Raw genomic sequence first — 24,286 nt, forward strand, 5'->3', positions numbered from 1 at the left:
GTGTATGTGTTAGTGTGTATGTATGTGTTAATGGGTATATATGTGCTAGTGTGTGTATACTGTGTATGTATATGTGTTAGTGTGTATGAGTTTATGTGTGTGTATACTGTATATCAGACTTGCCGACTTTAAGCTCCCTCTTTCCGGGAGGGAGCTGTCGGGCTTACAGAGCAGGGGGGCGTGGCGCGTCAAAGGGGACGGGACCTGGCAGCGACTCGTCATTGGGGGCGGAGCATGGGGCGTGACAGCGCGATCACGTAATCATGGCTCCGCCCCCTCTTCACAATGCTGATATTAATGGCATTGTGGAGCAGGGGGCGGAGCCACGATGACGCGATTCAGCGTGAATCGCGTCACTGGCCCCCCGCAGCTGGGCTGTATACTTACAAGTTTGTGGGCTGCAGACACGTCGCCGGAGGTCGGGAGGCTGTATATGTGTGTGTTAGTGTGTAAGTTATATAAAATATATGTTTGCTACATATATATTATATGTGTGTGCATGCTTAATGTGTGGCAGGGGAGGGGGGTAGGAACCATGTGGCTTGGTGGGTGCCCCCACAACTTAGTTGCCCCAGGGCCCCCACAAGCCTTAATCCTTCCCTGCAAACAGGTATAACATTCGAGCGCCCGGAGATTCTCATAGCTGTGTACGCCCAGTCACGGAGGATACACAGGGCTAAATATCTCAAGATCTGTCCGGAAAACGGTCCTGCATGCAATTCTGCACCAGTCCCATAATGTTTGCATGATTATTAATGGAGGATGTTGCTGCATGTACTATGCACGTTCCTGCTTTCTGTGTTAAATTAATATAATTTGAAACTTACTTCAAACTTTTCCAAAAGTTACTTTCACCACTTTTATTGTTACTGAGGATTAAATTGTTGTCTTTTTTTTCTTTTGGGGGGGGGGGGGGGTGGTTCCGATGGGGGAGGGTCCTGCCACCAAGATGTGTTCCCCACTCTTTTATACATGAACCTCTTACTTGTCACATAATCACATTTGCCATGTGTGTGACTCTTTAATTGTTTTGCTTGATGTTTTTCTCACCCATTCATCACCCTGCAGCCTATCCCTTACAGAAGCCCCATCTATGGCGGCCTACAGCCCGGTATGTCGGTCTACATCCAGGGTTCAGTCCCGCAGCACGCTAAAGGGTAACCAGGATTGTAATTCTAATAACCCTATTTTGCCTTACCTGTGTTCAGTCTGTTTATACAGAGACTGACTGATCTCTCCAAGGAAGCTATATACAGCATTTGCTATATTTACAATGGGAGAAGTGAGATCACTCAGACAGACTTTATCTATTTATTTGCATAATATTATTATAATATAATAGTATAAAAATATACAGAGCAGAATTTCTATGTACAGTAAATACATTACACTACAAAAAAATTATCAATTTGTAATAACTTTGTAAAAGGTGTAAGGGTTTGTGACTCTTAACAATTCACTTGAGAGAGGTTGGCTTAAACATCCATCCCACAAGTAGATGGGTTAGAAACAATTTTAATATATGTATATTTTGTTTGGCTAGAAGGCAGCGGAAATGTTCATAATTAGCGGATCATTATTGTCAACTGGGAAATGTGTGTTTTTTTTTTTTCTTTAAATAAGTAAAAATTCTCTTTAAAAAGGTTTCCATGAACCAGTATATGGACAAGGAGGTGAGAAAGAAATGGGAATACATTGCGGCCGTAAAGAGAATGAAAGAGAAGGGTTTTGGTAAAATATATAAATAATGGGAATAGATATATTAGGTGGAAGGGGGAAGGAGTTTCAGCAGAAGGGGATGTAAATGGGAACAGATTTAAGGGTAAGGAAAAGGATAGAGTTTAACAGTGAGGAGACAGACGTAAGATGCTCATTATTGTGTTGTGTCCCCCCCCTTCCTTATTATATATTGCTTCTTTCTATCTGACAGATTCGCTGTAAACTTCTCCTGTGGTCACCATGACGGAACGGACATTGCCTTCCACTTTAATCCCCGGTTGAATGAAAAGACGGTTGTGCATAATACTTTCCAGTCAGGGTCCTGGGGAAGTGAGGAGAGAAGGAAAGATGGGTTCCCCTTTCACAAAGGAGGTAACTTTGAGGTGGTCTTTCTGGTCAATCATGCAAGCTTCCAGGTGAGCAAACAAATATTACCCCCCCACACCCAGTGCTGAGCAGAGATACTTACCCAAGCAGTACCCACACACCTCTCCTTTGGATTTAATAAGTGTTGTTTCTATCCATCCAGGTAAACGTGAATGGATCTCCATTCTATGAGTATCGTCACAGGATTCCTCTACAACGGGTGGAATGTCTACATGTTGTTGCAGACGTGTCCCTCCATTCGGTGACCATTGTTGGAGGAGGGGTGAGTGAAGTGCTGCTATATAGGCGGAATATTAAAGCACATTCCAATGAACAAGGTGGGCAGTACTTGGAATTACAAGTAAAATGCTGCCCACTGATGAAAGCATAATTGACAATAGTGGAACATTACTAGGGAGTACATACAGATGTGTCCTCATACACTGAGGGTTCAGTCACTCTCGGTGCTTCGGGTCCTGGGTGACTTGGCCACTTGCTCAAAATGTGCATCTTATTCGCTCAAATAAAACCACAAAATGACTTTGCTAGTTTACGCTGATCAATTGTGCGACATTTGTACATCTGTGTGTGACTGAGTTTGAGGGGTATATTTACTACAGTGAGAGTTTTTAGAAGTGGAGATGTTGCCTATAGAACAGGTAAGTACTGCTGCCTATAGCAACCAATCAGATTCTGCTTAACATCTAACTAGCACTTTCTAGAAGATAATAGCTAGAATCGGATTGGTGGCTATGGGCAACATCTCCACTTCTACAAACTCTTACTTTAGTAAATATACCCCTGAATCTGTATAGTATACACAGTGCTACCATGCAGCGGCTGTGACGTTTATTTCTAGGGGATAGATCAGGAGAGGAGATGTAGAGTTGAGTGTCATCAGCATAGAGGTGATACTGGGGGCCAAAGGAACTGATGAGTTCACCCAGTGAGGTGTACAGAGAAAAGAGTAGAGGGCCAAGGACAGAAGTCTGTGGGGCGCACACGGGAAGGAAGGATAGGGGGGAGGTGGAACCAGAGGTAAAGACAGAGATGAAGTAGTTGGCAAGGTAGAAAATGAACAAGAAAGGATGGTGTCAGAGAGGCCCATGGTCTGAAGGTTCCGCAGTAGGAGAGGGTGATCTATGGTATCAAAAACCGCAGAGAGTTCCAGGCGGATAAGTAGGGAGAAATGGCACCAACACTTGGCCAAGAGAAGATCGTTGGTGACTTTGGCCAGGGCAGCTTCAGTGGAGTGGAGGGAGCAGAAGCCAGATTGGAGAGGATCAAGGATAAAATTGTCAGAGAGATATCAGGTGAGATGGTTGTAGACAAGAGGGTGAGGAGGGATCAAGTGTTTTTTTTTTTAGAATGGGTGAGACAAGAGCAAGTTTGAATGGTGAGGGGTAGATGCCAGTGGAAAGGAACGTATTGAAGAGGTGAGCAAAGTGGGAGTGGGCAGTGGGGGAGAGAGAACGAAGGAGATGAGAGGGGATGGGATCCAGGGGGCAGGAAGTGGGGGGAGAGGATAAAATAAGGGAATGTAATTCATCTTGGGTGGGCGGATGGAGCACAAGGGTAGGTGGCTGCGGGGAGGAGAGGGTGGGGTGGTAGGGATGGCAGAAGAGTGATGAGAGGAGGAGATATTGTGATGGGTGGCAGTGAGGGAGAGTGGGAGGAGAGGAGGGGGTGGGCGAAAGAAGTGAATGAGGCAAAAAAGCAGTGTGGGTTGAAGAACAGAGAAGAGATGAAAGACTTGAAGAAAGTTTGCTTGGTAAGAGAGAGGGCAGAGCAGTAGGAAGAGAGGATGAACTTGAAGTGGAGGAAGTCAGCTAATTAGCGAGAGTTCCTCCATTGGCGTTCATCAGTGCATGAGCATTTTTGAAGGAATCAGGTAAATTTGGTATGCCAAGGATGGGGCTTAGAGCAGCAAAGTGGGACATGAGAGGTAGGAGCAACAGAGTCAAGAGCAAAGGTGAGGCTGAGATTGCAGAGGGAGGCCTACTGGTTGGGGCAAGCAAGGGTAGATGAGAGTATCAAGCGAAGATGAGGGAATGGCAGGATCAACAGCATCAAGATTGCATCTGCTGAAGGTAGATTTGGGCATTAGGAGGAGTGCAGGAGAAAAGGAGAGATTGAAGGAGAGGAGATGCTGGTCAGAGAGTGGGAAGAGATAGTTGGAGAAGTCAGATACAGTGCAGAGATGGTAGAACATGAGGTCAATGGAGTGGACGAGGCAGTGGGTGGGGGAGGAGGTACATTGAGAAAGGCCAAAAGAGGAAGAGAAAGCAAGAACTTTGGTGGAAGCTAGGTCAGTGGGGATGTTGAAGTCACCTAGGATCAGGGAGGGGAGGTCAGAGGAGAGGTAGTGGGGAAGCCAGGCAGCAAAGTAGTGGTCAAGGAATTGGGAAGTAGGACCAGTGGGACGGTAAATGATGCAGACATGGAGATGGATGGGGTAGAAAAGATGGATAGAATGGACTTCAAAGGAGGAGGAAGAAAGGGAGGCCTCAGGGGGATAACACGAAAGGTACAGCTGGGGAATAGAAGGATGCTCACTCCACTGCCCGGGCAGTCATCAGGGAGGAGACCGATATGGGAGGAGACAGATATAAAGGGGAATATGAGGATGACTGTGGGAGGAGAGACATGAAAAAGAAACATGCTAATGAGTGTGAAGATAGGTGGGAGAACTTGATTGAAGAAATTTATAGGATGACCATGATGGAGGATACACATGGAGGACTGATTGAGGACTGAGAGGAGATAGGTAGGAAGAAGCAGGAACTTGCCTGTGAATGTAGAAGGTGATAAGTGGAAAGAACAGGTAAGTACTGCAGCAAATTAAAATGTAGAAAATATAATGAGTTTGAAGCACAAGCCATTATTGTGAAAATAAAATAGTGCTGGACTTCTGTCTGACCATGCTCATTTATACTGCAGGCTCCGATGACTGGCCCTTCCTTCCCTACTGGAGGGGTAAGTGACATATAAGAGAGATACTAGGGGAGACAGACAGACCTCATATTGGGATATGGTTGCTGTGTCTTTAGTGTCACTGAACACATTGACATAGTAATTCATCTCTCTTTCTTTCCTTCTCTCAAGGCAATGCCAGGCTACCCATCCATGAACCTACCTGTGAGTACACTTTAACCAGCCTCTTTTTATATGTATGTAAATATGTTCCCTTAGCTCATTTTACAGTTAGAAGAAAAACTCTGGGCCTGATTCTGACCCGCTCGCGAGCGCTGTACGCTCGCAAGCAGGTCAATGGTGCCGAAGTGCGCATGCGCACGACGGAGGGAGCTCCGTCGTGCGCATGCGCGAGACCCGGCGAGCGACGGATTCCCCGTCGCTCGGGGTCTCGCACCAAAGGGGGCGTGCTGTCGATGGTGAGTGACAGCACGCCCCCTTTGGTGGGCGTGCCGGGGGCGTGGCTGCCAGACGGAGGCGTTCCCATGGGAACTCCTACCGTCTGGGTCCGGCCCCACTGACATCACTAGTGATGTCAGTGGGAGTGATTTTGGCTCTGATAGAGCCAAAATCACTCCAGGGCTTGCGGTCACCGAGGGTCTCATCGCAAGCCCGATAGTCGCGATGGTCTTGACCATCGCGACCATCATCATGGACGCTCGCATAAGCTGTGGATGGCAACCCACAGCTATGTGAGCGTCCAAGAGGCCGCTCCATTTTTAGGTAGGAGGGCACTGATTCAGAGCGAGCGCTCTGGTCAGAGCGTCCGGCTCTGAATCAGGCCCTCTGTCTTTGGTGTCTGACATAGGTGCTAGAACATGGACACCAGTCAATGCTATTGGGAGAGTAGCAATCTGCGCTGGCTCCGCCTCCATCGCATAGTAGTACAGAGCCGGCAGACATTAGGACCTGCCACGGCTCTCACAGCTGGTCCGTCCTGCAACATGTGCTACTGTACATGCGTGGCCACGCCGCGGGTTTCTTCCCTCCGGCATCCATTTGTTATGGATGTACCCCATGCTCCCTGGACCCTGCTACAGCCACAAGGGCTGTCCCCCTACACTGTACCACCACTGCTTAGGTGCCCAAGTACTCTATTACTGTCCTCACAGTGTGTTTAGAGCCTGATGGTGTATTCTGCACTAGAAGCACTACAATGCTCAGCAAACCCTGTACGCCACTATAATTCCTGCTGGTGAGATCCCAGCATTTACTATTGTTTAACCCCTGCAAAAAGTAGGTGGTGTGGCGGTTACTCCAGCTCCAGCTGCGCTGGTGGGAGCGACCTTCAGCGATTTAGGGGCACCGAAATGATATCTTGGCCTCCCATCCTAAAAACGTTGTGACGCCCCTGGTGTCTGTTATGTGATAGGCTGACACCTACTGTACGTGCACTATTCTCCTATCAGAATACAGCACATGGATAAAACACCGATCTCAGCTTTACCAAGCAGCGGCCATGTGATAATGGGTCTTTGAGAGACAAGCTCACACTTTTGCACATCTTCCGCGGCTGATAAAATTCTATGTTACACCTACATGTATAGAGGACATGGGAGTCTGCGTTATGCACATATGCATGTTTTTAGTGTATGTCTGGGTGTATTGGATAACTTTAGTAATATATTTTTCCCTTTCCTGACATTATTATTTCACACTTTGGGCTCTATTTACTACAATCCGCATATTGAATGCGGATTGTAGTGTGATATTACCGAGTGAATTCGCATTGTGAAAACAGGCAATATCACAGGGATTTACTATAAATCCCTTGCAGGGACAGAGCTTGCGATAAAGCTCTGTCCCTGCGGATCCCATCCGCACTCTAGTCGCGGTATTTTCGGAAAAAATACAGCGACTAAGAGCCCGCGCATGCGCCGACCCACCGTCGTTGCTACCCCCCACCGACGCAAAGCCCCGCCCCCCCCGCGATCGCGGACCCCCCCTCCCTTCATTACACTCACCTGCATCCTCCTGGCCTCCGGTGATCTTCTCCGGGCTTCTCGATCAGGTGATCTCCCATACCGCACTGGGGCCTGATCACCTGATGACCGGGCAGCAGGGCACTATGGGAGACCAGCTGACCGGAGAGGAGCCATCACCGAAGGCCCAATCACCGGTCCCTGGATTCAGGTAAGTAAAAAAAAAATGTTGAAATTTTTTTTTTCTTTTTTTTACAGCAATCAGCTTGCGGTCTGTTTAGACCACTGAGCTGATTACTAGGGGTGTGCACTGGCCACTTTTCGTGTTTTGTGTTTTGGTTTTGGATCTGGATCTTTCTTCGTGTTTTGGATCTGGATTGGTTTTGCCAAAACCACCCTTCCGTGTTTTGGGTTCTGGGTTTTGTGTTTTGGATCTGAATTTTATTTAAAAAAAAGCATAAAAACAGCTTAAATCACAGAATTTGTGGGTTTTTCTGCTCCTATGCAATTATTAACCTCAATAACCTTCATTTCCAGTCTATTCTGAATACCTCACACCTCACAATATTGTTTTTATATTGCTACTGCGGCTACGGCTAGTGCGCACACAATTCACAAACACAGAAAATATTTTTTTATTTTGTTTGGAGTGTACTTTGGGGGTTACAGCACCCTTTAACGATCAAGCCAGCCGGCCCTTTATTTATGGGACACAGGCGCATGCTTGGCACTACTTTGTTGATGCACGTGCGGCTACTGCGCACACAATTCACAAACACAAAAAAATAATTTTTTTTATATTGTTTGGAGTGCCCTTTGGGGGTTACAGCACCCTTTAACGGACAAGCCAGCCGGCCTTTTACTTATGGGACACAGGCGCACGCTTGGCGCTGCTCCTTTGTTGATGCACGTGCTGCCACAGTGCACACAATTCACAAACACAGAAAAAATATTTTTTTTTTAGCACTTGGGGGGAGCACCCCTGACGGACAGAGCACCCCCTGGACAACACTACAGCACCCCTTTAGGACTGGGACACTGCACAGGACTTTGGAGTGGACACAGCCCCTATGGACAACTGACTGCACAACACAGTCCAGCCAGCCCCTATGGACTTTGAAGTAGTGGACACAGCCCCTATGGACAACAGCAGCACAGCGCAGCACAACACAGCACTGCACTACACTACACTACAACACTACACTACACTACACAGCCCAGCCAGCCCTAACTCCCACCCTCCCTCTTCACTGTCCACAGCTGAGTGAGAAAATAGCGCCAACGCAGGTACCTTTTATAGGATCCAAAACCCGCGAGACCCGGAAGGCGGGATGATGACGTTTTGCCTCGATTTCAGATCCGAGTCAGGCGGGAAAAGTCGAGCCTGACTCGGATCGGCCTCGGATCGGGGGGGGTTCGGATTTCAGAAATCCGAACCCGCTCACCCCTACTGATTACTGGTACCGGCTCCCGCCTCTGCTCTCCCCGTTAGAGCAGAGTGGGAGCCCGGTAACCGGGGGAGACCCTGGATAACGCCACCTCCGGGTGGTGTTATTATCACAGGGCTTCCCCCGGTATTTTTTTACAATTTATTTTTAGTAACTGTGGTCGGATCACATTTCCCATTACAATTATGGGAAATGCGATCTGCTTTACTAAAAATAAGTGATACTTAGGGGTTGGAGTAGAATTTTACTAATTCTACTCCAATTGCCCTGTAATAACTACAGGTGATACTAAAATAATGTGAAAAGGGGGTGAAAACCCCCTTTTTTCACTTTATTTTAATAAAAATTAATGTTAATAAATAGAGCCCTTTGATGAAAACATTTTTCTGTATCTTTTTTAACCAATATTTCGCTGATTTTGTTCAATATTTGGACATTTTTAACAAAAATTTTATAAAAGTTAGATATTATTATATGATATACTTCTGCCTGTGTGCCACATTAAGACAAAAACTTTCCTTCTTCTGCCATTCAGATAATGGGAGGACCCGTCTATAACCCGGTCAGTAGACAAAGGTCATGTGTGTCTGTCCCACACTGTCCTGTCTCTGTGTGTCTCTGTTTGTGTCTCTGTGTACATGTGCAGCTCTGTGACTGTCTCTCGGTGGAGGTGTGTCTGTGTCATTGTGTCTCTCTGTACGAGTTTGTGTAAGTGAACAGAGATAAAGTACCAGCCAATTAGCTTCTAACTGCCATGTCACAGGCTGTGTTTGAAAAATGACAAGAGCTGGGTGGCTGGTACTTTATCTCCGTCCACTTTATCTCCATATAATGCTTAGTAAATAGAGCTATGTCTCCTGACACATCCTGTATATTACCTCTCACAGCCAGTTCCTTACTTTGGAAACATACATGGTGGCGTTTCACCTAAGAAAACATTTGTGGTGAGAGGGTTTATACCACAGGGGGGAAATAGGTAAGTGAGCCTCCAAATATTTTCCCTACTCTCTTGCAAGATACTATGCAACCCTATCAATAAGCTCTGTTATATTCAGTACAAGCCTTCAGTATTCATTAATAATTAGATTATCATCTCTATCATTCCCTGCACAGTGGTACATTATTACCCAGCTCTATCATCCCCTGCACAATGGCACATTATTACCCAGCTCTATCATCCCCTGTACAATGGCACATTATTAGTCACCGCTATCATCCTTTGCACAATGGCACATTATTACCCAGCTCTATCATCCCCTGTACAATGGCACATTATTAGTCACCGCTATCATCCTTTGCACAATGGTACATTATTAGTCACCTCTATCATTCCCTGCACAATGGCACATTACGTATTACCCATCTATATCATCCTCTGCACAATGGTACATTATTAGTCACCGCTATCATCCCCTGCACAATGGTACATTATTAGTTACCTCTCTCATTCTCTGCACAATGGCACATTATTATAGTCACCTCTATCTTCCCCTGCACAATGGCACATTATTATAGTCACCTCTATCATTCCCTGCACAATGGCACATTATTAGTCACCTCTATCATCCCCTGCACAATGGCACATTACGTATTACCCATCTATATCATCCTCTGCACAATGGTACATTATTAGTCACCGCTATCATCCCCTGCACAATGGCACATTATTAGTTACCTCTCTCATTCTCTGCACAATGGCACATTATTAGTCACCTCTATCATCCTCTGCACAATGGCACATTATTAGTCACCTCTATCATCCCCTGCACAATGGTACATTATTAGTCACCTCTATCTTCCCCTGCACAATGGTACATTATTATAGTCACCTCTATCACCCCCTGCACAATGGCACATTATTAGTCACCTCTATCATCCCCTGCACAATGGCACATTATTAGTCACCTCTATCATCCCCTGCACAATGGTACATTATTAGTCACCTCCATCATCCCCTGCACAATTACACAAGATTAGACACCTCTATCATCCCCTGCACAATGACACATTATTAGTCACCTCTATCATCCCCTGCGCAATGGTACATTGTTTTCCAGCTCTATCATCCCCCACCTCTATCATCCCCTGCACGATGGTGCATTATTAGTCACCTCACATTATAACCCAGCTCTATTATCCCTTGCACAATGGCACATTACCCAGGTCTATCATTGTCTGCCCAATGGCACATTATTACCCAGAAATAAATGAGGGGGGCGGTCTGCGCTTCACAATTGTGGTGTGGTGGTGGGGTTAGGGTGGGGGGACTGGGAGGGAGGTGGGATGAGGAAATGCTAGGTGCAGCAGCGTAAAAACAGGAGTACCTGTGCCTATTGGTTCAAATGGAGGAATATGTGGTACTCGTGCGCTCCTAAGGGTGTGTGTGGGAGAAAGGGAAGGTGAAAAAAAACAAAACACACCTCCTTGAAGAAGGCACCAGTGCCGAAATGCGTCGGGGAATCAGCACCCCCCACCGACCACCAGAACTCTGACCATTGTACTCATTGCCACACCACAAAGAAAGGCTGCAGAGGATCCAGCACCGCGCCGCAAGGCAGACCCTGCGTCCCCCCCACCAGCCTCATCACTGTGCCCAATACCACCTATTGACTCCACGGGACCGTGGTTCAACGCCACCACGCGGCTCTCCGCATCACATCACACCCCCAAACAACGTCGACGGGCGCACGGCTGGCAGACACCCCGTGGGCTTGCGGAGGTGTCACGTAACATCCAGCTAACACCTGGGATCACAGCCAAAGCTGCAAAGAACCATAGGACAATCCACACTTACCGGTAGGTACAAAGATCCCAGAGACAGTGCAGTAACGGCGTCCCGCTCTAAATACTGGACTTTATTCACACCCCACATCCCGGTTCTGTAAGACTGTAGACCAAAGATCCAGCAGGGGAACGTGCAGGAGTAAGGACCGCATGGAAAGGAGCCCCCTGAAAGGGTACACCCACTCCCCAACCGAGGATCACAATACTTATCTGCTGATCCCCTCACCATATAACGGAACTGCCTAGGGAAGCATTGTGCCTTACCCAATAAAAGGTTGGATCCTACACTTATTGTCTGCCTCATTTGTATTCACCCACGTACACCCACAAACATTATCTACACAACAGCCACATACCCACACTTCCATATCCCCAACAGCCCCACATTTCCACTCCCATCCTATCCCACAACCCCCCCTTTTTTTCCAACTTCCCTTTCTCCCACACACACACCCTTAGGAGTGCACGTGTACCACAGATTCCTCCGTGTGAGCCAACATTATTACCCAGGTCTATCATTGTCTGCACAACGGCACATTTTTATTCACCTCTATCATCCCCTGCACAACTGTACATTATTACTCACCTCTATCATCCCCTGCACAATGATACATTATTATTCAGCTCTATCGTCCCCTGCACAACTGTACATTATTACTCACCTCTATCACCCCCTGCACAATGGTACATTATTACTCACCTCTATCATCTCCTGCACAATGGTACATTATTATTCAGCTTTATCGTACCCTGCACAATGACACATTATTATCTACCTCTATCATCTCCTGCACAATGACGCATTATTATTCAACCCTATTATTGTCTGCACAGTGGCACATTATTACCCAGCTCTATCATCCCCTGCATGATGGAATATGACCCAGGTCTATTAATCCCCTGCACAATTGTACATTATTACCCAGCTATATTATCCCCTGCACAATGGCACATTATTAGTCACCTCTATCATCCCCTGCATAATGGTACATTATTATTCACCTCTATCATCCCCTGCTCAATGGTACATTATTATTCAGCTCTATCGTCCCCTGCACAATGGCACATTATTAGTCACCTCTATTATTGTCTGCACAGTGGCACATTATTACCCAGCTCTATCATCCCCTGCATGATGGCACAGTATTACCCCAACTCTATCATTGTCTGCACAATGGCACCATTGACGTGCGGAGAGGTAAATAGCTGGGGAGGCACTGGCTAGTTTCAGAGCCACATTTACAGATAGAAAGGTGCAGCAGTACATAGTATAGTATTGGAAATTTAATGTGTTTTGATCAGGGATGTTCATAAAAGGTAGACAGGGGAGGCAGAGCCTCTCCTGACATACACTTTTTTTCTCCAGAGTTTTGACTATAAAAATTATAGTCTATCATCCCCTGCACAATGGCACATTATTAGTCACCTCTATCATCCCCTGCACAATGGCACATTATTAGTCACCTCTATCATCCCCTGCACAATGGCACATTATTACCCACCTCTATCATCCCCTGCACAATGGCACATTATTACCCACCTCTATCACCCCCTGCACAATGGCACATTATTAGTCACCTCTATCATCCCCTGCACAATGGCACATTATTAGTCACCTCTATCATCCCCTGCACAATGGCACATTATTAGTCACCTCTATCTTCCCCTGCACAATGGCACATTATTATAGTCACCTCTATCATCCCCTGCACAATGGCACATTATTATAGTCACCTCTATCATCCCCTGCACAATGGCACATTATTAGTCACCTCTATCATCCCCTGCACAATTGTACAATTTTAGTCACCTCTATCATCCCCTGCACAATGGCACATTATTAGTGACCTCTATCACCCCCTGCATAATGGCTCATTATTAGTCTCCTCTATCATCCCCTAATAATGTGCCATTGTGCAGGAGGTGATAGAGGAGACTAATAATGTTCCATTGTGCAGGGGATGATAGAGGAGACTAATAATGAGCCATTATGCAGGGGGTGATAGAGGTCACTAATAATGTGCCATTGTGCAGGGGATGATAGAGGTGACTAAAATTGTACAATTGTGCAGGGGATGATAGAGGTGACTAATAATGTGCCATTGTGCAGGGGATGATAGAGGTGACTATAATAATGTGCCATTGTGCAGGGGATGATAGAGGTGACTATAATAATGTGCCATTGTGCAGGGGAAGATAGAGGTGACTAATAATGTGCCATTGTGCAGGGGATGATAGAGGTGTAAAAAGTGATAAAGTGCCAGGCAATCAGCTCCCAACTGTCATCTCACAGGCTGTGTTTGAAAAATGACAGTTGGGAGCTGATTGGCTGGCACCTTATCACTTTTCACTCTATCTCCTAACACTGCTTAGTAAATAGACCCACAAATTTGCAGGAGACAATAGAGCAGGTTAATAACATGTAATCATGCAGAGGATGATAGCGTTACTTTAAAATATGCCACTATGCATGAGATGATAGTTGGTTAATAATGTGCTATAGTTCAAAAGATAAAAGTGCAGATTAACAATGTGCAATTATGCATAAAAAAACTGTCATGGTGACTAGCATTTTAATTCTCATAAACCTCTATCATCCCCTGCACAATGGCACATTATTAGTCACCTCTATTATCCCCTGCACAATGGCACATTATTAGTCACCTCTATCATCCCCTGCACAATATCACATTATTAGTCACCTCTATTATCCCCTGCACAATGGCACATTATTAGTCACCTCTATTATCCCATGCACAATGGCACATTATTAGTCACCTCTATCATCCCCTGCACAATGGTACATTATTAGTCACCTCTATCATCTCCTGCACAATGGCACATTATTAGTCACCTCTATCATCCCCTGCACAATGGCACATTATTAGTCACCTCTATCATCCCCTGCACAATGGCACATTATTAGTCACCTCTATCATCCCCTGCACAATGGCACATTATTAGTCACCACTATTATCCCCTGCACAATGGCACATTATTTGTCACCTCTATCATCCCCTGCACAATGGCACATTATTATAGTCACCTCTATCATCCCCTGCACAATGGCAAATTATTAGTCACCTCTATCATCGGCACATAATTAGTCACCTCACCTCTATTATCCCCTGCACAATGGCTCATTATTAATAATGTGCCATTGTGCAGGGGATAATAGCGTTTATGAGAATTAAAATGCTAGTCACCATGACAGTTTTTTTATGCATAATTGCACATTGTTAATCTGCACTTTTATCTTTTGAACTATAGCACATTATTAACCAACTATCATCTCATGCATAGTGGCATATTTTAAAGTAACGCTATCATCCTCTGCATGATTACATGTTATTAACCTGCTCTATTGTCTCCTGCAAATTTGTGGGTCTATTTACTAAGCAGTGTTAGGAGATAGAGTGAAAAGTGATAAGGTGCCAGCCAATCAGCTCCCAACTGTCATTTTTCAAACACAGCCTGTGAGATGACAGTTGGGAGCTGATTGCCTGGCACTTTATCACTTTTTACACTGTCTCCTAGCACTGCTTAGTAAATAGACCCCTTGCACATAGACATAGAAACATTTTGACAGCAGATAAGAACCTCTTGGCCCATCTAGTCTGCCCTATTTAACCTTTTGGTAACCTCAACCCCATGTGATCCTCAGTTCTTTGTAAGGATATCCGTATGCCTATCCCAAGCATGTTTAAATTGTTCTACTGTCTTAGCCTCTACCACCTCTGATGGGAGGCTATTCTACTTATCTTCTACCCTTTCTGTGAAGTAATTTTTTCTCAAATTTCCTTTGAATCTACCTTCCTCCAGTCTCCGTGCATGTCCTCGTGTTTTAGTACTTCTCTTCTTTTGAAGCAGCCCTTTAAGCTCTTTTAGCATCCTTGGATGCAGTGATGTGCGGTCAGGTGAGGCAGGTTTGCAGAGCCTTTCCTGTCATACTTAGGTATACGTTAATTTTTTCTTATAATTTTTATAGTCAAAACTTTGAAGAAAATATAAATATCTTCTTTGTATCATTCTAATCATTTTAATAGTCAAGACTTTGGAGTTAAATGTCTGTGGCAGGTGAGGCACTGCCTCCCCTGTTAATATTTTCCGCACATCCCTGATCAAAACTCTCCAAATATTCTGCACTATATACACCTTTGTATAATGCCCACATGGACCCTCAGGTTCATATATGTATGTGTATATCTGGCTCGGATACTAGCCAGTGCCTCCCCAGCTATTTTCCTCACCGCACATCACTGCTTGGATGTATCCCAACTGGCCCCATTAATTTGTCCACTTTCAGTTTAGTCAGTTCTGTTAGGACCTTTTCCTCTGTAAATATACTTGTATCTACCTCATGTATATCTTTGCAAATTAACTGTGGCCCCCAGGGCCGGTGCAAGGTTTCAGGGCGCCCTAGGCAAAGGTTCACAATGCCGCCCCTGTTTTCCCCCAAATCCTCCGCCCAGCTCACAGACACATGCACAGCATCCTAATAATATTCACATGACCTGAATTAAAGGGATAATTCCCCCTGCAGTGCCCCGTGTAATAAGGGCCCCTGTAGTACCCCCAGTTGGAATGCCCTTGTAGTGCCCCCAGTTGTAATGCTCCATGCAGTGACCCCAGTAGTAATGCTCCTTGCAGTGCCCCCAGTAGTAATGCCCTTGCAGTACCCCCCAGTAGTAATGCCCCTTTAGTGCCCCCAGTAGTAATGCTCCCTTCAGTGCCCCCAGTAGTAATGCCCTTGTAGTACCCCCAGTAGTAATGCTCCCTGCAGTGCCCCAGTAGTAATGTTCCCTGCAGTGCCCCCAGTGGTAATGCTCCCTGCAGTGCCCCCAGTAGTAATGCCCTTTCAGTGCCCCCCTGTAGTAATGCCCTTGTAGTGCCCCCAGTAGTAATGCCCTTGCAGTGCCCCCCATTAGCAATGCCCTTGTAGTACCCCCAGTAGTAATGCCCTTGTAGAGCCCCCAGTAGTAGTTCCCTGCAGTGCCCCCAGTAGTAATGCCCTTGCAGTGTCCCCCAGTAGTAATGCCCTTGTAGAGCCACCAGTAGTAATGCTCCCTTCAGTGCCCCCAGTAGTAATGCCCTTGTAGTGCCCCCAGTAGTAATGTTCTGTGCAGTGCCCCCAGTAGTAAGGGCCCCTGTAGTGCCCCCAGTTGTAGTGCTCCCAATAGTGCCTCCATATGATGCCCCCAGTAGTGTCCCCTGTAGTTACCCCCCCACGTGCGCACACACACACGCATACCTTAACCACTTGCCTGGCACGGTCGTATCAGATACGACCGCACCAGGCTCGGCTTTCCCTGACATGATCGTATCTGATACGACCAGTCAGAAATGCCCACTAGGCGGCTGTGGGAAGCTAATGGGGGTCATTCAGACCCGCTCGCGAGCGAAGGTCGCTCGCTAGCGGGTCGATGTTACCCCAATGCGCACGCGCACGACGGAGGGAGCTCCATCGTGTGCATGCGCGAGACCCGGACTGCGACAGCCAAGCTGTCGCTCCGGGTCTCGCACCAAAGGGGGCGTGCTGTCGATGGTGACTGACAGCACGCCCCCTTTGGTGGGCGTGCTGGGGGCGTGGCTGCCAGATGGAGGCGTTCCCATGGGAACGCCTACCGTCTGAAACCGGCCCCACTGACATCAGTAATGATGTCAGTGGGAGTGATTTGGGCTCTGATAGAGCCAAATCACTGCTGGGCTTGCGGCAGCGAGACCCTACCACAGGGTCTCGTCGCAAGCCCGATGGTCGCGATGGTCAAAGACCATCGCGACCATCTTTTTGGCCGCTCGCATATGCTGTGGGTGGTCACCCACAGCTATATGAGCGGCCAGGAGGCCGCTCCATTTTCAGATAGGAGGGCCCTGATTCAGAGCGAGCGCTCTGGTCAGAGCGTTCAGCTCTGAATCAGGCCCTATGAACATAATTGTAACCAGCTCTAACATTCCATGCACAGTGGCATGTTTATAAACCTTAGAATCTCATGTACAATAACACATTATTATTATTATTATTATTTATTATTACTACCCAGCTCTATCATCTCCGGTACAATCATCCATTATCTTCTGCAGTATAGCATATTACTAGCCAGCTTTATCATCCCCTGAACAATCATTCACTATATTCTATTGTATAGCATATTACTAACCAGCTCTATCATCCATTTCATGATGGCAAATTACCCAGCTCTATCATACCCTGCACAATCATCCATTATCTTCTAGTGTATAGCACATTGCTAACCAGCTCTATCATCACCTGCACAATGACATTATTACCCAGCTCTATCATCTCCTGCACAATCATCCATTGTCTTCTACTGTATAGCACATTACTAACCAGCTCTATCATCACCTGCACAATAGCACATTAACCAGCTCCATCATCTCATGCACAATCATCCATTATCTTCTACCGTATAGCACATTACCAACCAGCTCTATCATCCCCTGCACAATGGCACTTTGCTAACCAGCTCTATCATACTATACACAATCATCCATTTTATTCTACAGTATAGTACATTTCTAACAAACTCTATCATCTCCGCACAATCATCCATTATTTTCTGCACTATGGCACATTATTAAGTACTTCTGTCATTTCCTCCTTTACATCACATGATTAATAAGTGGCAATAATTGCTATGATGTGACAATGTGTGCTCACTTTCCAGGTTCCACATTAATTTTAAGGCCTCATCAGGTGAAACGGCTCTACATTTCAATGTCCGTATAAATGAGAATGCGGTGGTGAGGAACAGCAAGTTCGGGGGATCCTGGGGCCCTGAGGAGAGACACGCATCATTTAACCCCTTCGTACAAGGGCAGTACTTTGATGTAAGTAATATGTATCCACAGATGTGTAATGTGTATCCACAGATATAGACCAAGGACAGACACTGTTATTGGTTGGGGCTGCATATAGTAGTGGAACATACAGTACGCCACAACGTATTCAAATGTGGGTGTGGTCTAATTAGTTATGGGTGTGACCTTATTTAAATTAAGGACCAGATCAGCACTCCTAACTACATCTACATCAGCCATCCAATGAGGCCAAGACTTATATATAAAAAAAATATATATATATAGGAAAATGGTTGACTGGCACTCCTGTGTTACCTTGATATATAGCTGCGTCCAGTGCCTTCCTTTTACCTCTCACCGATGTGAGGGACAAATATGTAGCTGTACAAGCAGTCGGCACTCTGGGCGTCTTGTATAAATAAATGTCAGGACCCGCTCTTTCAGCAATCAACGTTTCAGAACTTCAATCGGTTCTTTCGTCAGGATATAAAAGACAGTGAATACATGGCTTACCTTATAAGCTTGTACACCACAAGTGAGAGTGCCATCCTCTCCTTAAACATTCACTCTGTTTTTCCTACATAACACTTACTGCAGGGACAATTAATGAGATATATCACAAATTTACTGGTACATGTTACATGATGTAAAATGTTAAGTATTTTGCCCGATTGAGGATGTGAAAAAGAATCTCCACTAATCATATAATTGCACATTGTGCAATTAATGCATTTAAAACAGGCCCTTTTTGTGGGTAAAAAACTAGTAGTTAAATTTGTGACGGATTACAGGTATCACTGTATCACACTATCTGTTTACTATAAACCAAAGAAACTTCCCCGTGGCTTCCGTATCAAAAATATTCCAACCATTCGACGTCAATTTCTGGAAAAATGGGTCGCCATTCTTAACAAATGTTTTCTGGACCTCATCTTACTTGTCATAGAGGTAGTACGAACTGGCTTGAAAAACTTAATAGTATTCACTGTCTTTTATATCCTGACGAAAGAACCAATTAAAGTTCTGAAACACAGTCAGGTCCATAAATATTGGGACATTGACAGAATTTTCATATTTTGGCCTCTATTCACCACCACAATGGCTTTGAAATGAAACAAACAAGATGTGATTTAACTGCAGACTTCCAGATTTAATTTGAGGGTAATTACATCCAAATCAGGTGAACGGTGTAGGAATTACAACGGTTTCTATATGTGCCTCCCACTTTTTAAGGGGCCAAAAGTATTGGGACAAACTAAACAATCCTAAATCTAACTTTCACTTTTTAATACTTTGTTGCAAATCCTTTGCAGGCAATTACAGCCTGAAGTCTGGAACGCATAGACATCACCAGACGCTGGGTTTCATCCCTGGTGATGCTCTGCCAGGCCTCTACTGCAAATGTCTTCAGTTCCTGCTTGTTCTTGGGGCATTTTCCCTTCAGTTTTGTCTTCATCAAGTGAAATGCATGCTCAATAGGATTCAGGTCAGGGGATTGACTTGGCCATTGCATAACATTCCACTTTTTAGCCTTAAAAAACTCTTTGGTTGCTTTTGCAGTATGCTTCGGGTGATTGTCCATCTGCACTGTGAAGAGCTGTCCAATGAGTTCTGAAGCATTTGACTGAATATGAGCATATAATATTGCCCGAAACACTTCAGAATTCATTCTGTTGCTTTTGTCAGCAGTCACATCATCAATAAATACAAGGGAACCAGTTCCATTGGCAGCCATACATGCCCACGCCATGACACTACCACCACCATGATTCAGTGATGAGGTGGTGTGTTTTGGATCATGAGCAGTTCCTTTCCTTCTCTTCTCTTCCCATCACTCTGGTACAAGTTGATCTTTGTCTCATCTGTCAATAGGATGTTGTTCCAGAACTGTAATGGCTTTTTTAGATGTTGTTGGGCAAACTCTAATCTGGTCTTCCTGTTTTTGTGGCTCACCAATGGTTTGCATCTTGTGGTGAACCCTCTATATTCACTCTTGTGAAGTCTTCTCTTGATTGTTGACTTTGACACATATACATCTACCTCCTGGAGAGTGTTCTTGATTTGGCCAACTGTTGTGAAGGGGTTTTTCTTCACCAGGGAAATAATTCTTTTGTCATCCACCACAGTTGTTTTCCATGGTCTTCCGGGTCTTTTGGTGTTGCTGAGCTCTCCGGTGCGTTCTTTCTTTTTAAGAATGTCCCAAACAGTTGATTTGGCCACACCTAATGTTTTTGCTATCTCTCTGATGGGTTTGTTTTCATTTTTCAGCCTAATGATGGCTTGCTTCACTGATAGTGACAGCTCTTTGGATCTCATACTGAGAGTTCACAGCAACTGATTCCAAATGCAAATGTCACACCTAGAATCAACTCCAGACCTTTTACCTGCTTAATTCATAATGAAATAACGATGGAATAGCCCACACCTGTCCATGAAATAGCTTTTGAGTTGATAGTCCCATTACTTTTGGCCCCTTAAAAAGTGGGAGGCACATATTGAAACTGTTGTAATTCCTACACCGTTCACCGGATTTGGATGTAATTACCCTCAAATTAAATCTGAAAGTCTGCAGTTAAAGCACATCTTGTTTGTTTCATTTCAAAACCATTGTGGTGGTGAATAGAGGCCAAAATCTGAAAATTCTGTCAATGTCCCAATATTTATGGACCTGACTATATATATGTTAAATGGATGGCGGCACTCAAATGCAGAAATAAAGATACTTGCAGCGGTGTTTACAGAAACCAACGTTTCAATGCGTTGAAACGTTGGTATCTGTAAACACAGCTGTAAGTGTCTTTATTTCTGCATTTGAGTGCTGCTGTCACAAGCCACCACACTGCAAATGCTGTGCAAGGTGAACATCGGGCAAGTGTTCGCTGAATCTCCGCCTACCTCCTGTCCATTATTCTGTGGATCAGTCCAAATTGGCTCCTGCATCTATATCCTGCTGGCGCTAACGCTGCTCCGATGCCGGTGATAGAGTTTTCGTGTTTCCGGTTCTGGCTTTGTCTTCTGTCTCCAGTTGAGCTCCAGTTTCCTGCCTCCTATATTGTTGTTATGCCGTTAGTGTCATCCAGGCGGCACGGTCCGCATATCTGTCCCCATGCCGTTTGTGTCATCCAGGCGGCACGGACAGTACTCTGTGTCCAGAGTACGCTCCAAAACATCAGCTGCTTGTGTCAACTCGACGGCACAGGCCGCACTATAGTGTCAGCTGCTTGTGTCAACCAGGCGGCACAGGCCGCATTACAACGTCAGCCACTTGTGTCAACCTGGCGGCACAGGCCGCATTACAGAGTCAGCCACTTGTGTCAACCTGGCGGCACAGGCCACACTCTAGTGACTGTAGTGCGCAGTCCTGCGCATCAACACCAGTGACTTTGTTACAGCTATATCCGGCTACTGCCGCATCAAGCCAAGGTACTCCAGCCCTCAAGGCTGCTGCATGGCCCACAGGCCGCTTCATATTCTACGGCCCACTGGCCACAGCTAGCCAAGTCATACCAGCCCTCAAGGCTGCTGCACGGCCCGAAAGGCCGCCTCATAATCTATGGTTTTCCGGCCCACCTAGCCAGGTTTCTACCAGCCCTCAAACCTGTTGCACGCCCGCATCCAGGCAAGAGTTCCAGCCCTCAAGGCTGTTGCAGGACTATACTCAAAAGTCACACACGTGCCCTAACAGCCGCCTTCCATTTGTCTATTTATATGTTTACCTGATTGCTGAAGGCTAACCAGGAGGGCTCCTGCATTTTGCTGTCTTAGTCTATTCATTGAGGAGTGCTGCTTGCCACTGGATTACTTATATATATATATATATATATACATATATATATATATATATATATATATATACACATACACAAACACATATATATATTCCATAGACAAAAAACCTTACGGTTTCACATGTCTCATTAAGGCCCGTGTTCAATTTGAGCCGAGCTGCGATAATTTAACACGGCCCGGACTTAACGCTTCCTTCGCCTGTTTTGTAGGCGTTAAAGTATCGCACGCGTGCCCGCATATCCCCGTATTCAATTTGAAGGTAGGCGAAAACGGGACCTGGCGATACTTGGATCGGCGTTAAAAAAAAACGGGAATTTTCGGGAAATAATCCTAGGACCCCCCTAAAGATGTCTAGACATGGGGGATCACTATGGGTACCCCCATTTTTGGCTGCAAAAGAAAGTCGGGTTTTGAAATAGCCGCGGCAGGTGTTGTTTTTTTTCCCCGACTTTGAAGAAGTGATGCAGAAGAGCATTTAGTTTTTTTCGTTTTTAAAAATGGTCCCGTCAAATTTGGGGTACATGAAAATGCTTACTAGCATATTTTTAAGTCCCAAAACGCATTTTTTTTAAATTCTGCAAAAATGCACCTGCCACAGCTATTTGAAACTCCGACTTCCTTCAGGAGTTAAAAATGGGGGTACCCATAGTGATCCCCCATGTCTACACATCTTTAGGGGAGTCCCTAGAATATTTCCTGAAAATTCCCATTGTGTTGTACCTGTAAAAAAAAGAGGTAAAAATGTAAAAAAAAAAATTACATAAGGTTCCCCCCCAAAAGCCAAACCAGCCCCAGGCTTGCCAGCCAATGGTGGTTTCTAAAAATATGGGGAACAAAAAGTGTAGGGTTCCACCGTATTTTAGAAACCAACCCAAGGCTGCAGGGACCAGTTCTGGCTTTAAATATAGGGGTAAAAAAAACATGACACAGCCCGGAGACTTAATCACCGGGGCTCCAGGTCCAAAGCATTAGCACCCCAAATCAGTCAGCACAAGCCGGTGATCTCTGGGGAGTCGGGGACCCCCCAAAGAAGGGTCCCCCCCCCCCGAGCACCACAGGCTTACACGGAAGCCCGGGGCTCTTCCCCATACCCCTTGCTTGGTGGGTATGGAGGTAATGGGGGGGCCAAATAATGTAAAACTATTGTGTTTTACAGTGGAACTACAAGTGCCAGCATGCCTGCCATTTTGCACTTGTGGAACAACAAGTGCCAGCAGACATGCGGCACCTGTAATTTCACTGTAAAATAAATAGTTAAAAAAAGACAAAAACACACACACCATGACAGTATAACTTTATTACACACACCTACCCATTCACACATACTTACCTATACCAGAAGTATCTGTCCCCTTCTCCAGTAGAATATCCTTAAAACATGGCTCTGCAAAGAAAAACTCATACTTACCTATATCGTGGCGCTGGTCTCCGCAGTAATCCAAGTACTTGGCAAAACAAAAAAACTAGTATACACGACACATGCAACAGCTATCAGTATGTGTGTTGCCACACATACTCATAGCTCCCGAATGCCAGCTGATGGAACATACACAGAGCTGGCAGACTCGAGAGCCAATCAGCAGCCACGCTGACTGTAGAGCGGCCGCTGATTGGCTCCGGCTACTGACAGTTCCCACGTGGGCGAGTCACACCTTATGTAATTTTTTTTTTACATTTTTACCCCGTTTTTTTTACAGGTTAAACAAAACGGGAATTTTCAGGAAATATTCTAGGGACCCCCCTAAAGAAGTTTATACATAGGGGAGGACAAAGGGTACTCCCATTTTTAACTCCTGAAGGAAGTCGGGGTTTCTAATAGCCGCGGCAGGTGCATAAATGCGGCTTTGAATTAGGTGATGCAGAAGAGCATTTAGAAGTTTTTTTCAGGCAAAACAACTATGCACTTCAAATTTGGGGTACTTGAAAATGGGGTTCAGCATATTTTAAAGTAGCTAAAGTGACTTAAAAAAATCATGAAAAATCCACCTGCCGCAAACACCTGCAATAAAAAAAAAACACTTGGGGCATACTTGGGGACCCCCCAGAGTCAAGTTTGATATTTTTTAAGTTTGTACTACAACTTTTTTTTTTTTCGCTCCATTTTTCAAATTAAATTTTTGGGGTGTCCTTAATTTTTTTTTTTTTTTTTTTTACACAGCTTACCTTTGGGGGACAGTCTGAAGGCTGCAAGGGGGTTCCCAAAACGTTGCACCCCAAAACCCCAATTCTGCACTTTTTAACGCCTGCCATTCATAGGCGATACTTTACCGCCTCTACATTGCATTGACTTTCCGCCTAGGCAGAAAGTCTTTCAAATTGAATATGGGATAAAAATTAAACAGGCGATAATGACTTCATCGGCGGTAAATTACCGCGAATCCGGACTTAACTCCTCAAATTGAATACGGCCCTAAGGCTGCTTAGACATGATCTGAAAATTCACAAAACCTATTGAATTTCTGCCAC

At 45.3% G+C, this 24,286-nt stretch overlaps 1 protein-coding gene across 3 annotated transcripts in view; it reads left to right on the forward strand.

The window, feature by feature from the left end:
* LOC148518712 (galectin-4-like) overlaps positions 1–24,286 on the forward strand; it is a 40,142-nt gene that overhangs the window by 9,010 nt on the left and 6,846 nt on the right. For all 3 annotated transcript variants that reach the window (XM_088477165.1, XM_088477166.1, XM_088477167.1), the window contains 8 exons: positions 1,069–1,157; positions 1,931–2,135; positions 2,249–2,368; positions 5,026–5,061; positions 5,191–5,223; positions 8,964–8,990; positions 9,316–9,404; positions 17,899–18,061. In XM_088477165.1, the coding sequence (XP_088333291.1) occupies positions 1,069–1,157; positions 1,931–2,135; positions 2,249–2,368; positions 5,026–5,061; positions 5,191–5,223; positions 8,964–8,990; positions 9,316–9,404; positions 17,899–18,061 (762 nt within the window). The remainder of the gene's footprint in view (positions 1–1,068; positions 1,158–1,930; positions 2,136–2,248; positions 2,369–5,025; positions 5,062–5,190; positions 5,224–8,963; positions 8,991–9,315; positions 9,405–17,898; positions 18,062–24,286) is intronic.

This window comes from Taudactylus pleione, unplaced genomic scaffold (genome assembly GCF_031769625.1).
Source record: "Taudactylus pleione unplaced genomic scaffold, aTauple2 ptg000199l, whole genome shotgun sequence".
NCBI lineage: Eukaryota > Metazoa > Chordata > Amphibia > Anura > Myobatrachidae > Taudactylus > Taudactylus pleione.